We start from the raw sequence: 15,999 nt of genomic DNA on the forward strand, positions 1-15,999 counted from the left end.
ATTTTCTGTAATTTGATTCAATACATCAGAGAAAATTTTTATTATGTAGCAAACCAAAGATATTGGGTACCTAGAGGCAATATATGAAACAAAATCAGAAAATAGGAGGGGTACAAAATCAATGCATTCATCGATCTGTCAAATCAAATGTCCATTTTTTTCTTTGAAAGTTTTCAACTTCAAGAATGTCTTTTTTAACACACATTCCCTTCAAAAGTAAAATATCCCAATATATGTGTTCTGAAGCATCTTCTTTTACTATGATGGGTCAAATATATCCAAAGAAATAACAAGATTAAAACTAAATTTTAAAAATACTTTACAGCACAAAAACTAAAACATCTTCAATAATCCAACCGTGCTAAATTTAAAAAAAAAAATCAAATTAGATTGCACAGGCATAGATTACAATCCAAGACTTTCTTATGGGCTCAATAAATTTTAGTAATAAATATCATATACATGTAGATAAATCCTCTAAATGTTTACAGGTCATGAAATAGTGATCTTTGACTGATAAATCGTTGCTTGCTGGGGAAGCCTATAAATAGATCTTATAGACAAAATTTTGCAGATTAAAGTCCTATTTTTCAATTTATTATATGCTGATCCACTGCTTTATCAATTAAAATGCAATTCAGATTAGATCTGCAGATTTTGAGTTGATAATTATTTACATATGTGACAAAATGCAAATATAGTAAAATATCACAACAGCCTGTTTTCATCCCTGATGTTTAGTAACTAATCAAGTCTTGACAGAATTCTAAACTATTGTTGTACAGAGAGCCAAATTATAATCTGCGCAGCAAGTCTGCACAATTGCATCAGCAATCAGGATACATTGTTACACAATACACTCCATCTGCCTGTGTTGGCATACTGATCTGAGGAGGCAGATCTAAACAAACAGATGCCAATATACTAGATAACTAGGTTATGTGCACAATTAGATTTACAAACTATGAAATAGAGCATCTTGAGAAAATTTTACTACCAAGTACAAATTTTTTAATTATGGTTGCATAATTTTTCAGAAGTATGGAGATGCATGTAGACATGCACATAGACATTTATTGTAATATGATATTCAATCATGTGTTCATATTTACATCTATATATCTACTTCATTTTAATTTTTTATGTATCATATGAAGTGTTATCTAGATAAGGTAGTGTATGAAACCAAAAACCAAAAAAATCAGATGCAAGTTTCTGTGATAATGACATGTCTTTCCTAAATTACATATGAACTTGGTCAAGAGCTCAAATTTGCATTTGAATGATTGTTAGTTTGGTCTCCTTCCCATAATTCTATTCTCCTACTCTTTACATTGAGTAGAGAGTGCACAACAAATGCAACAGTATGAAGGGGACCAGACTAAATGCCTGTTTACTTACTTGTTGTGAATGTTAGTTGAAGTGAATAAAAATACATCTGCTCATCTAATATGTCACTCAATACTAGATATTACTGGCAAAGTTTGAATCCAAACAGAGAATTTTGCTACTGGACCATTTTGCATGTTTTTCACTGAGACATCCTCTTAATCATAACAATGATTGTGACGTCATGAAGGCATCAATGTCATTGTGACATCATGATGAAGTCATTGTGACTATGACATCACCATAATTGTGATGTCATAGGCAAGGAAAACATACCAGACTGCAAAATACAGCAAATGAACATCTATAAATATTCAGTATATATAAATACATACATATCCTTCTATTTTGTATATTTCTTTAATGATGAAAGCTTTCACTTCAATGAAGAGTCATGTCATTCTCATGTAAGGTATAGCTAGCTCAATTAGGCTTAAACATTTTATGACACTACGTCACAAGATTGGTGATTCAAATGTTTTGTGAAATTACTTGTATCGATCTATTTGCTTATATATATATATATATATCTGCGTAGCGCAGTGGATAAGGCGTCGGGTTACTGACTTTAAGATCCCGAGTTCAAACCGCCAGTGTCTGTTGTGTTATTTATTGAAATGTTTGAAAATCATGGGTTTTTTTCTCTCTTCAAAATAGCATGATATTTGCCTTTTGACATTTATGTACTTATTACATATCATCATATTTTTCATGATTAAATTATTTCATGCTGATTTGATAAACTCTTTCAAGGTGTTGTGAGCCAACTTAACTCCAGTAGATACATGTATCCGAGCAATTAGTCAATTTATGCCTAACAATCACAGATCTCATGTGGCCATCTTTACTTTCATTTTCTGTACAACAGCTAAATCTTCAGTTGATCTTCTTTGTTGAACTGCCATGAACTTGCACAACATCATTGACCTTATAGCATTTCCAGTTACTCTGTGGAATTATTTTTGAGAAGTCCAATGTTCTGCATCTTCATTAAATAAAATGCAGAATTTTGGGCTGTTGATCATTGATCTATTTGTTTGCTCTCTTGTGGTTTAGTACACAGATGTTGCCATCTTCAGAATTCATCATTGGGTAATGTTGTGAGATTTCTGCTGTACAGTAGTTGTGATAGGGTCAGATGTATGTCTGCTGGGTTTGTTGACATGCACCTCTGTGGATATCGCTCATCATTACTTCTATTCCTGTAAGGTTTCAATATTAACTTTGGAATACCAAGTAATTTTCCACCAACCTTTTTATCAAGCCAATGAGCCTTTTCATTTCCACCATCCACCATAGGAAGGATGGAGATTTTCTTTAAAATTATTTCTGCTACAGCAGTCTTATAAAAACTTGGCATTGTCCAAGATTATTTATTACCGGAGTCAAAGGTCTTGGCTGAAAAATCTTTAAAATGATTGCCAATGAATTCTCAGAATAAAAAGATTTAAATTTTCATCAAATCAGGGCAACATGCAAGCATGGTCATAAACGGATTGTTGCAAAATTAACTTCAGCCTAAATGGAAGGCAAGGCTTTACTATCTGACTAATGGCCCTAACCAACAATGCACAATCATCTTCATCTCATGTGAATCAAGTTTGTTAAAGGCTCCTAAGGCACAACTTCCAAGATGTTTTTTTATTACTTTTATCATCAAAAACAAGCATGGTGGTTCATGTGAGCATTGTGACCCTAATGCTTCTTGTTTCTCATTCCTATCAGATACCAACTTCAATAGTATCTGACTCATTGCAGTGAAGAAACAAGTTGACAAAACCCAACTTACTGCAGTGAAGGAACACTGACAAAACCTGACTCCCTGCAGTGAAGAAACATTGACAAAACACTGAAAAACCAGACTCCCTGCAGAGCTCAAACACTGACAAAACCTAACTCCCTGCAGTGCTGAAACACTGACAAAACCTGACTCCCTGCAGTGCTGAAACACTGACAAAACCTGACTCCCTGCAGAGCTGAAACACTGATAAAACCTAACTCCCTGCAGTGCTGAAACACTGACAAAACCTAACTCCCTGCAGTGCTGAAACACTGACAAAACCTAACTCCCTGCAGTGCTGAAACACTGACAAAACCTGACTCCCTGCAGAGCTGAAACACTGACAAAACCTGACTCCCTGCAGTGCTGAAACACTGACAAAACCTGACTCCCTGCAGTGCTGAAACACTGACAAAACCTAACTCCCTGCAGTGCTGAAACACTGACAAAACCTAACTCCCTGCAGTGCTGAAACACTGACAAAACCTGACTCCCTGCAGTGCTGAAACACTGACAAAACCTGACTCCCTGCAGTGCTGAAACACTGACAAAACCTAACTCCCTGCAGTGCTGAAACATTGACAAAACCTGACTCCCTGCAGGAAAGGAACACTGATCAATTACCTCATGAAGATGTTACAATAACACATTATACATGTTATAGAGGTTGTTATTTTGAAGTTGTTGATTCAAGAATTTCAAACTCTGTCTCCTAATGATCTTTACCATCTGCAAATTACATTAGATAAGTTCGATAATTATACATCATTATGCCATCCTTGAAAACTTGTTAATTTTCAGCGATATGAAAAAGTGAACGTAAGGAACAGTGGTCAATCTCATAACTCCTATAAAGAATACAAAATTAAGAGTAGGGCAAACATGGACCCCTGGACATACCAGAGGTGGGATCATGTGCCTTGGAGGAGTACGAATCCCCTGACGACTGTTCACATCCATAGTGAGCCCTATTTTTCAATTAGAAAAATGGGGTAATCTGTAGTTAAAATTAGTGTATAAAGAACAGCCTCAGTTGGTATGAAATATGTCACACAGCATTTTACCTAATGACAAGTTGTATTAACAAGAGGCCCAAGGGCCACATTGCTCACCTGAGTTACCTTGGCCCATATCTGAAGATTTTCCATATATATTTGCATGTAAAACCTTAGTCAGTATTGTGGCCCCAACCTACCCCTGGAGGCCATGATTTTTACAAACTTGAATCTGCACTATATCAGGAAGCTATCATGTAAATGTCAGCTCTTCTGGCTCATTGGCTCTTGAGAAGATGATTTTTAAAGATTTTCCCTATATGTTTCTATGTAAAACTTTGATCCCCCGGGGGCCATGATTTGAACAAACTTGAATCCGCACTATGTCAGAAAGCTTTCATATAAATTTCAGTTCTTCTGGCTAATTGGTTCTTGAGAAGAAGATTTTTAAAGATTTTCCCTATATATTTATATATGTAAAACTCTGATCCCCTATTGTGGCCCCAACCTACCCCCGGGGGCCATGATTTGAACAAACTTAAATCTGCACTATGTCAGGAAGCTTTCATGAAAATTTCAACTCCTCTGGCCCAGTGGTTCTTGAGAAGAAGATTTTTAAATGACCCCACCTTATTTTTGCATTTTTGTGATTATCTCCCCTTTGAAGGGAGTATGGCCATTCATTTGAACAAACTTGAAAGCCCTTTACCCAAGAATGCTTTTGGTCAACTTTGATTATCATTGGCCCAATGGTTCTTGAGAAGAAGATGAAAATGTGAAAAGTTTACGCCGCCAACGACAACAGACAAATTTTGATCAGAAAAGCTCACTTGAGCTTCAGCTCAGGTGAGCTAAAAACTAGAGATTGTTTTTATGAAAAACAAATGTCTCTCCAGCTCCCCAAATTGGAAGTGCACTAAATGAAACCTCCTCCCTAATAATGAACATAATGAACTCCGATAAGCCACATAGGAGAAGTGTTCACAAACTATTCTACAAACTCCACCCCTCAGATCCACTATAACTTTAAGGAAAACAATTGGATCCTCCTGTCCCTACAATATGCACATCTGCAAATGACAATGAAGTATTGTACAAAATTTCAAGTCTATCTGATAAGCCATAAAGGAGAAGTGTTCACATGCTATTTTACATCCTCCATCCCTCTTAGATCCACTCTAACTTTTACGAAAATAATTGGATCCTCCTGTCCCGACAATATGCACATCTACAAATGACAATGAAGCATTGTACAAAGTTTAAAATCTATCAGATAAGCCATATAGGAGGAGAAGTGTTCACAAGCTATTTTACATCCTCCACCCCTCTTAGATCCACTATAACTTTTACGAAAATAATTGAATCCTCTCATCCCACAAATATGCACATCTACAAAATTAATGACAATGAAGCACTGTACAAAATTTCAAATCTATCAGATAAGCCATATAGGAGAAGTGTTCACAAACTATTTTACATCTTCCACCCCTCTTAGATCCAATATAACTTAATAAGGAAAACAAATTTAACAATTGGATCCTCAATATGTACATCTACAAATGGCAATGAAGCAGTGTACAAAGTTTCAAGTCTATTCAATATGCCATATAGGAGAAGCGTCCACAAGATTTTGTGACAGACAGACAGATGGAAAGAACAAAAACAATATGACTCCCCCTGAAAGAGGGGAGACATAATTAGACCATTTTAACAACTAGGAAATTTGTGAAATGTTGAATTTAAACGAGACTGTTGAAACTCCTATAATATCAACCTGTTTGTCAGTTTAAATACTGACCATATGCAGAACAAGCCCTTGTGTATCGAATCAATTGAGAGATATAAACACCATATGCAGGTGATAATGGAATATTGCTACATAATGTGGGAAGATGATGATGGAGAAGCTGATATCATCCTGTTTGTCATAAAGTTGAGTTCTTAGTTTGCCATTAATATCTATGTTCTCTAAAATATCTAGGTATGAAGCAGGTGTGAAAGACTCTTGATGTCTTTTATTTCGAGTTCACTGGGATATATCGAATCATGAATGAAAATGATTATTTTTTATAGATAAAATGTCACAAATATTATAGGATTAAACATTCTTTTTGAAGAATGTATCGATGTGTAAACTCCGAACATTTTACTCACAAACTGAATAAAAGTGCGAAGCACTTTTATGTTAAGTTTGTGAGTAAAATGGCCGGAGTTTACACATCGATACATTCTTCAAAAAGAATGTTTGATTCTTATAATTCCAATTCATTCACTTTATAAACAATTGCAAAAATTTGAATAGTTTCCCCGCACTATGTTATTTGTTTTCAGGCGTGTATGAATACATCGCGTTTTCGGATTTATTGATGTGTAAACTCTTGTTCAGCTTTATTTTTGTCCAATCAAAACACTTGTAATAAATAACATTGGAATTATATCTAAATGTCAAGTTGAAGGCCACAGCAAAAGATTTTTTTGTCTCATGTAGAAGCTTTTGATTATATTCTGCCTCGTAAGAATAAAAAACAAGTCTGCTAATAAAGAATCACAATTCGTGCCCATGGGAATTCCAACAGACTGTTACAGAAGTGACAGATCACAAGACATGAATATTTCCTTTTTCCTTAGATTAGCAGAATTTTAGTAATGACTGGGTATATTAGTAATTTGGAGGAGGATCCTACTCAAAATCACACATTATTGCTATTTTTCATAATCTGCTAGGAAACAAGCACACAGTGCAATGAAATGTCAATAAACTGAAAGTGACTGACATCACAACTTTTGATGCCATAGTTTGAACAATTTTGTTTTAAAACAAGATGTGTTTGTGAAACACAAATGCCCCCGATAATGGCCAATTCCGAAGATGGCCAAGGTCACAAGGGCAAATATCTTGGTACCTGTCAAAAGAAATGCTCATGTATAATATGAAAGCTCTAATATTTACCATTTAGAAGTTATGACCAATGTAAAAAAAATTAAATGTAAGTTAAAAGTCAAGGTCAAAAGGTTTAATACCAACGGAAAGGTCTTGTCACAAGGAATACTCATGTGAAATATCAAAGCTCTATCACTTATTGTTCAAAAGTTATTAGCAAGGTTAAAGTTTTCAAAAAGTAGGTCATACTCCAAGGTCAAGGTCACGGGGTCAAAAATGTTGGTACCCACGGAAAGGTCTTGTCACAAGGAATACTCATGTGAAATATCAAATCTCTATCACTTACTGTTCAAAAGTTATTAGCAAAGTTAAAGTTTCAGACAGAATGACAGAATTACAGATTTACAGAATTACAGAATGACAGACAGGACAAAAACAATATGCCCCCCGATCTTCGATCTCGGGGGCAAAAAAAGAATAAATAAGGAGCAAATTGTTTAAGTAGAACAGATTTGTATAAAAGGAATAGGAATCATTCATGTAAACAGTCTGAAAGTCTATACATGTATTAAAGAATAATTTTTTACTTTGGTCATCCTTGTGCATATAATATCAAGAACTTAAGTCAATTCTGATTTAGTTTTGATAAGACATACCAGTTGCTATGATTTTGACAAATGAAATTTCATAATTCCAGAATGATATGATAACAGAGTCGACTGTATGAGAAATGTAAATCACAAAAATGTGGACAGACTGACGGACAGAGTGAAAACATAAGAGGCCTATGGGCCACATTGCACACATGAGTCACCTTGCTCTGCTGTCGTTCAGAAAAGATGTTTTGCAACCTTTATTCCCATGAGAAATTTTGACCCCGTATTGTGGCCCAACTTAGCTCCATAGGATCAAACCAAGGGTCAACCATAGCTGCAGAACTGTAGCTCTCTGAAAAAAATCACAATATTTTTTCAGAGAGCTACAGTTCTGCAGCTAGGTATGAAAGAACTACACATGTTAACTCTGGATTCCCGCCTAACCCCATAGGATCAAAATAAAACCACAAAACAAAGTCACAAGATTAAAAAAATCATAGTATGAAAGAACTACGCATTGTTAACTCTGAATAATTCCCACCTATATTTTCAACTCGTACATCTAAAAAGCTTTGCAATTTTGCTAATGATTTTTTTTTAATGCAAAGTAGAATTTATTAGTACATGTAATTGATTATTAACTTTAATACCAGTGTTGATAAATTAGTTGCTCTTAATTACAACTATGAAAATGTTAAAAGTATACGGACAGATGGATGGATGGACAGACTGACTTGGACAAAAAGTGATCAGAATAGCTCATGTGAGCTGAAAAGGACTGACGGACCTAACTATATCTTACACCAAGTCTTCAAACTGTTAATGTTACCTTTAATATGTGATTTCAATGATCAGTAAAGAACAGCTGTCATAGTGTAGCTTTTAATTGTACCATAATTCCATGAATCAAAGTTGTCAATCATTAACTGACTCCATTCATATATTTAATTTAACTATATATCCAAATTAGGCCCTTATAATACTCCATCCACATTCAGTTAGATAAATCCACTTATCAATGGTCCATCCACATTTATCCACTTACTTCATCTATATTAATTCAGTTAGATAATACCAGTTTATCCACTTGTAATACTCCATTCACATCAATTCATTTAGATAATGATACATCCACTTATGATACTCCATCCACATTAATTCAGTTAGATATCCACTTATGATACTCCATCCACATTAATTCAGTTAGATATCCACTTATGATACTCCATCCACATTAATTCAGTTAGATATCCACTTTGAATACTCCTTCTTCACCGCCTCCCACTCCTCCTTTTCAGGCATTTTGGGGGTAATCCCATTAAAGAACCGATGCCACTGCACCTTGTTCTGCAAAACAAACACATACATCACAAATAGGACTACAACCTCTGGATGTCAAAATACTTATACTAAGTATCAAGATGGTAAAATATAAGAAGAAATTTATATATGCACTATTGAATTAGTTAATTCTTACCCAGAACTTCTTACAAGCACGTGTATTTTCAAACTCCAGGACACACTTTGATTTATCATACATGTGTTGTTTAAGACAGTCTAATGCCATCTGTCCTTCCTGAAACATTAGAATATATATATGTCTAACATTATATCATATGTATGTATCATCTGCACGGGAAGTATATAGAGGGCTATCAAAACTTCGAAAGCATGTTACTGCATGCATTATGTAAATTAAGAATAAAACTGTGTTCCAGCAGTAACCCGAAACTATCCTATATAATATATCACCCCTCCTAAATTGTCCCGAGCCCATGTAGCGAGACTGGGATAAAATCTAGATAATCAATATAATTTTATAATCTCGGACATTAGGATTATGAAAGATTTTTTTTCCAACACTAAAAACTGTTGATGTATATGTAGCTCAAATTTTCACTGTAGTAACCTTTAGAGCTCGCTATTTGAGCAGCCCACTGTGCTCACTATCAGCAAATAAACAATTGGGAGAAAGTGCAAAAAAAAGCTACATGATTCCTATTTAACAACTACACAGACCAAACACCAGGCTGTGTCACAAAAATGATAAGCACACTTAAGTGGGAAAGCCTAGGAGAGAGAAGAAAAGGAAACAGGATCTGTATGCTATACAAAATCAAGGATAAATTAATTGATATAGACTGCCAACAATATATCAAATCCAGTGACAACAGAACAAGAGGGAAAGACCGTCTGCTTCAGGAAAGGACCAATAATGAAATCTACGGAAATTCCTTCTTCCCAAACACCATCTGGGACTGGAACCTTCTACCAATGGAAACAACATCGGCCAAGACAGTAGAGGATTTTAGGAGTGCTCTAAAGGCGCATCATAAAACCAACTACACCAACACCCCCATAAACTGTACACAGTTGGAAGAAGACTGCTGTGTTGCTCATTGCAACACTGCAAAAAGTTTTCGCGGAACCATATACATTCACTCGTGAATCCGGTTCCTTAATTGGGAGAAGAAGCGCTCAGGACAATTTAGTATTTAGGAATCTTTATACTTTCCCAACGGCAACACCTTAACTGTGACCACATGTAGAAAGACCCATGACTTAATTAAGTGACTTCAGAACAGTCACTACCTATCTAACTTATTTTTTTTTTCATTTAACACATCTATCTATCTTCTTATGAACGAGCATCGGGAAAGTTCAAAACTACACAATTCATAATCATAGCAAGCCAGTGCATACTGCATAGCGCTGGCTCTGACTAAAGTGCACGAAATAATCCGAGCTAAATTTAAACCCTTAACAAGAAAAAAAATTTGCCGCCAATCTCAGAAGTCCCTTGTCAAAAATGACTCAGACAGGGTTCCAAATTACTGCTCGCCCACTCGCATTGGCGACTATACTTTGCATGTGGGCACCCAAAATTTCTGTTCTCGTCGCCCACTTGGCGACCATAATTGTCCGATCAACATTTTTCTTTCCGACCGATCTGATTTTACCACTTTGCGAGACATTCTTGATGTATCAAACCTTCCAAAACGTAAACCAGAAGAAGTTGAACAACGCAAGGGTTACTTCAAATGAAAAGAAAGCATCTTTTTTTTTTTACCAAAGTGGAAAGAAGGGGAGAATATGGGTCGATGACGGTGATAAGAGAATGGCATGTGCTGTGGGTACAAAGCATGACACGAAAGGTCCAGTCATTATGACAGCTTGCCCGAGTTATAAACCTGACAGCATTGTAAATCCGAGAACTTTCAAAATCGCTAAAAAGTCTGAAGAAGCGTGTGTTGAAGTCAGACGCCGCGAAGATCATAAATCCATGAACTCTAATATTTTTGATAGGTTAACAAAATGAGAGTGGAAATGAAAGAGAGGGGTAGAGGGATAGAGAGAGAGAGTAATCTCAGCTGAGATTCCGCTTGGCTGAATATTTGGACTGACGCCTTCACCGAATCTCGGAGCAGTCCAAATATTCAGCCAAGCTGAATCTCAGCCGAGATTAAGAGAGAGAGAGGTGTTTGAAACAGAATTTGAATATTGATATTTTAATTTTTTAAAAATAAATTGCAATGTGAGTAACCTGATGTTTCTTTTATCTTTTTATCTTTTTTATAAAAAAAACATGTTCTTCAATTTAATATGTGTGGGCTACTAAAATTTCATGTGGGCTAAAATAATTTCTTATTTAGGGGCCCACTTGGCCCCTAAGGTATTTGGTCAAAGTTGGAACCCTGCTGAAATCTCGCAAAGTCACACCTTGGATTATGATTGTGTACTTATGTGGATTATCATCCTAATCTTGTGGTCTCCTAGCTTGAAATTCAGTGCACCATTAAGCATAATGTTTAACAAAGTGCAATCCTTCTGAAAGGCAGGACAAGATTATGTGTGACGTCATATCTACGTTTTGACGTATGTCATAATAAGACTGACAGTGGCATATTTAAATACTTGCTATTTCCATTTGTAAAAGTCATGTTACCGGGATAATATACGTAAACATTTGGCTTTACACAGCATCGAATACAATTTGAAATTGTGTATAATCGACTGCAAACCACAAATCTGATTAAAATACTAAAGTCTCAAAAGGAATTGATTATTCTAACAAGAAAAAGAGAGACTAACTTGTTAAGCTATGTGAGGTAGCAAAGGTACTGAATTTTAAGCAATTTGAAATAAATTACAAAAAATCAAGGGAATTCGACCAGATTGAAAACTTTTCTTAATTTTTGGGTTTTTTTTCTGCATCTAAAAATAAAGAACTGCTTAAATATATTTCCTCCAGGTACGTCCGGTAATGCAAACCACGATGACAACAACAACAACCCCAATAATAAACAACCACTTGCTATTAACGACTAAAAAATTCAAGTTTTGTGAATAAATCTTAATGTAACCTTACAATAACAGTGGAGACTGGAGAGGGACTCAAATATGTTGCAATTTATTGAAATGAATAATTATATGCGAATGCTGAAATATTTCATCATTGTGTTACAACAAAGATTATGTACAATATTATAAATATTCTTCTTATTTTCTCTTCTGAAACATGCCATTGCTACAAAGGGGATTGTTATATGAATTTCATTTTTATGCCCCCCTTTGAAAAAGAGGGGGCATATTGTTTTGCAACTGTCGGTCGGTCGGTCTGTCGACCATGTGTTGTCCGCTCAATATCTTGAGAACCATTCACTTGATGATAATGATATTTCATATGTGGGTTGGTTATGAGTAGAAGAGGACCCCTAGTGTTTTTCAGGTCAAAAGGTCAAAGGTCAAGGGTCAATCTACTCTAGACATAGGAATATAATGTCCGCTCAATATCTTGAGAACCCTTTGCTTGAAAAAGATCAAACTTAGCACACTGGTACATCCTAAGGAGTAGATGATCTCTATTGATTTTGAGGTTATATGGTCAAAGGTCAAGGGTCAAACTGGCATAGGAATATACTGACCATTCAATGTCTAGAGAACCCTTTGCTTGACAGACATCAAACTTGGCACACCAGTACATCTTCAAAAGAAAATGACCCCTATTGATTTTGAGGTCACATAGTCAAAGGTCAAGGGTCAAACTGGACATAGGAATATACTGTCCGTTCAATATCTTGAGAACCCTTTGCTTGACAGACATCAAACTTAGTACAGTGGTATATCTTCAGGAGAAGATGAATCCTATTGATTTTGAGGTCACATGATCAAAGGTCAAGGGTCAAACTGGACATTGGAATATGCTGTCTGCTCAATATCTTGAGAACCCTTTGCTTGACAGACATCAAACTTGGTACACTGGTACGTATTCAGGAGAAGATGACCCCTATTGATTTTGAAGTCACATGGTCAAAGGTCAAGGGTCAACCTGGACATTGGAATATACTGTCCGCTCAATATCTTGAGAACCCTTTGCTTGACAGACATCAAACTTAGTACAGTGGTGTATATTCAGGAGGAGATGACTCCTATTGATTTTGAGGTCACATGGTCAAACTGAACATAGTAATATACTGTCCACTCAATATCTTGATAACCCTTTTGCTTGACAGACATCAAACTTAGTACACTGGTACATCTTCAGGAGAAGATGACCCATATTGATTTTGAGGTCAAAAGTCAATTGTTGAACTGGACATAGTAATATGCTGTCTCATATATTTTAAGAATTATTTGCTTGATTGACACCAAACTTGACACTGGTACAGCATAAGGAGTAGATTACCCCTATTGATTTTTAGGTCACATGGTCAATTCACTCTTGACATAGGAAGATATTGCCTGCTCAATATTTTGAATTGATGATACTACTATCAATTAAATGATGTGTATGTATAACCCTTTTCAATTTTGCACCATGGGGGGCATATGTGTTTTACAAACATCTCTTGTTTTAAAATTAGATAGGTGTGCGTAGAGGGGTGGGGAGTCCGTGCATGTATGTGCAATAGTGTTGAATTTATAGTGATTCCCAAGGTCTTCTGGTACGCACTGGACATCTGGTCCAGTAATGGTTGAGATATTACTGGACCAAATCACATTTTACCAGACCAAAATTTTATATGCTTAATCCCCTATTGTGGTCCCACCCTACCCTTGGGGGCTAGGGTTTTGACAAACTTGAATTTACACTATATCAGGAAGCTTACAATTTCATGTAAATTTGAACTTTTTGGCCCAGTGGTTCTTGAGAAGAAGATTTTTAAAGATGTTTCCTATATATTCCCATGTAAACCTTTGATCCCCTATTGTCGCCCTACCCTACCCCCGGGGGCCATGATCTTAATCAACTTGAATCTGCACTATGTCAGGAAGCTTTCATGTAAATTTGAACTTTCTGGCCCAGAATGGCATCGGCGACATACTTTATTAGCCCAAGCATTTCACTTCAGATTCGTCAGTTGAGTAAACTTTTCCAACCCTTGTTCAACACCAGTGTTATGAAATACATGTGTGGGTTTTTTTTAACTCGAGCAATTCGCGTAACTCAAACGCAAATTGTTCAATCAAACTTGCCCATGTTGTTCAAGTACTTCTTGATCAGAGTATAGTTTAAACGATTTATTTACCTGTTATTTATTACCTAATTCAAACGCTTCAAAGACGTCTGTAGTTTCACTGGATATTGGGGAATTGAAGATGATTGCAAGTTTGATAAATATTTGAGTCAAACGTAAACACGTTTTCTGTTTGCAATGACTAAAGAACAGAATAAATTTTGGGACAAGCTGCTAAAAATTGAAAATTTATCTAATCATGTATTTTATTCAATGGGGAAAAAAATTATCGGACACTTGGTCCAGTCTACAAGTGATATTGATCGGACCAAAACAAAAATTACCGGACATTTGCCAATGTCCGACGGACCTTCGGAATCACTGAATTTATCGATTTATTAAAAATCATAATCATATTGAAATGCATTTGAAATGTTCAAAGGCAGTGCTATTCACACAGTATTACAAACTTGAAAGGTTTGCAACAAGACTTCAATATTTTTATCACACAATTGGGGACTTAGATTTAAGATTGAAAGTAGAAATAAGGATAGAGGCAGTCGAGAGCACACAGATCAGAGCATTTCGCGTGTCTAAGATTAAGCAAGTCACAGTGAAGGCAACAGGAATAAAATGTATATAGTATAAAAATATTTCAATCACATTTCATGTATTTTATGTTTTAATGATTTAATATAAAACCCTGGAAGAAAACTAAAATTGGCTGTTTCCGCTGCCTAATTTCATTCATGTACAGAGTATTTGGTGAATATATATTGTTTAATTGAACATGATTAAAGCATGGATATTATAAAATATGTACATACATGTAGCAGCGCTCGCTCAAACGGTTGAACCGTCAACATATTAGTGATTATTACCAGGGTTGGCAAAAGAGTGGTCAATATGAGTACTGACCGGGCGAGTGGTCAATACTGGTTAAAACTGGTCAATATTGGTTAATACTGGTCGATTGAAGATTATTTGGTCATTATAGTCTGTGTTATTTATTTTAAATGTTTAAGTGACCATTATGGTAAATACTGTAATTCATAACATGCACTATCAGTTTATAATATACTTATAAGTCATAATATTAAATAAATAATGTACAAATGACTCTGTCGAATTGGGGAAGATGTAAAAGTTTCTGTTCAAATTCCTTAGTTTAACAAGAGAACTACCTAGTATTGTTTCATCAATCTTCATTTTAACTGTTGAATAAACATTCGAGGGGGTGTGTTGGTGATGTTTTCATAACAATAACAGGCACACTGGTCATCTCTGGTCCCAGCCTATGCTTATTAACCTGTCAACTCTGCTTCCTGTGCTCAGGTAATGTCCAGCTACCTTTTATTCTTAATCTGTCCAGGTACATGTAGTAAAAGGTCTGTCTCCAATCATCAAGCTATGCTATAGAACTGTGACCCTCTGGTTGGTACTAAAGATATTTCGGTCAGTTTCAGCAAACCAAATATATTAAATTTATGAAATTGCATTTGATTATCTAATGAAAAATATCAATCAACAATTGATCCATACAATGAAGACTTAATTTATCTTTATCTTTGCAATAAATGTACAAAAATAGGAAAATGGACAGTTTAAATCACAATTGACCAGTATTGACCACTTAGGGAGTATTGACCGGGACGGTTAAAACCACTGGTTAAAACCGGGGGCGGTTTTGACCGCCCAACCCTGATTATTACCTCATAACAAGGGTCTTTATCATTCCTATCTAGTTCTCGTTGTTTGAATTCCTCTCTTCTTTTTACAAATGAATCATTTGCACTCTCAGACGAAATTCCCTTCGCAGACGATAGATCACTCATTTTCTCCATCTGTCAGTTGCATAATTCAAACCATTCAAGGTTTTTGTTTACCCTTCATAACTGGC

General features: G+C 35.6%; 1 protein-coding gene across 1 annotated transcript; it reads right to left on the minus strand.

Annotated features, from left to right (window-relative positions):
* Positions 1–8,507: 8,507 nt before the first annotated feature.
* LOC125671675 (coiled-coil-helix-coiled-coil-helix domain-containing protein 7-like) lies at positions 8,508–15,945 on the minus strand. Its single transcript, XM_048907523.2, has 3 exons — positions 15,812–15,945; positions 9,119–9,217; positions 8,508–8,988 (listed from the first exon to the last, which is right to left on the minus strand). Exons 1-3 carry the CDS (start codon positions 15,941–15,943, stop codon positions 8,881–8,883), a joined length of 339 nt encoding a protein of 112 aa, XP_048763480.1. The 5' UTR covers positions 15,944–15,945; the 3' UTR covers positions 8,508–8,880.
* Between the last annotated feature and the right edge of the window lie 54 nt (positions 15,946–15,999).

Source organism: Ostrea edulis, chromosome 4 (assembly GCF_947568905.1).
Source record: "Ostrea edulis chromosome 4, xbOstEdul1.1, whole genome shotgun sequence".
NCBI lineage: Eukaryota > Metazoa > Mollusca > Bivalvia > Ostreida > Ostreidae > Ostrea > Ostrea edulis.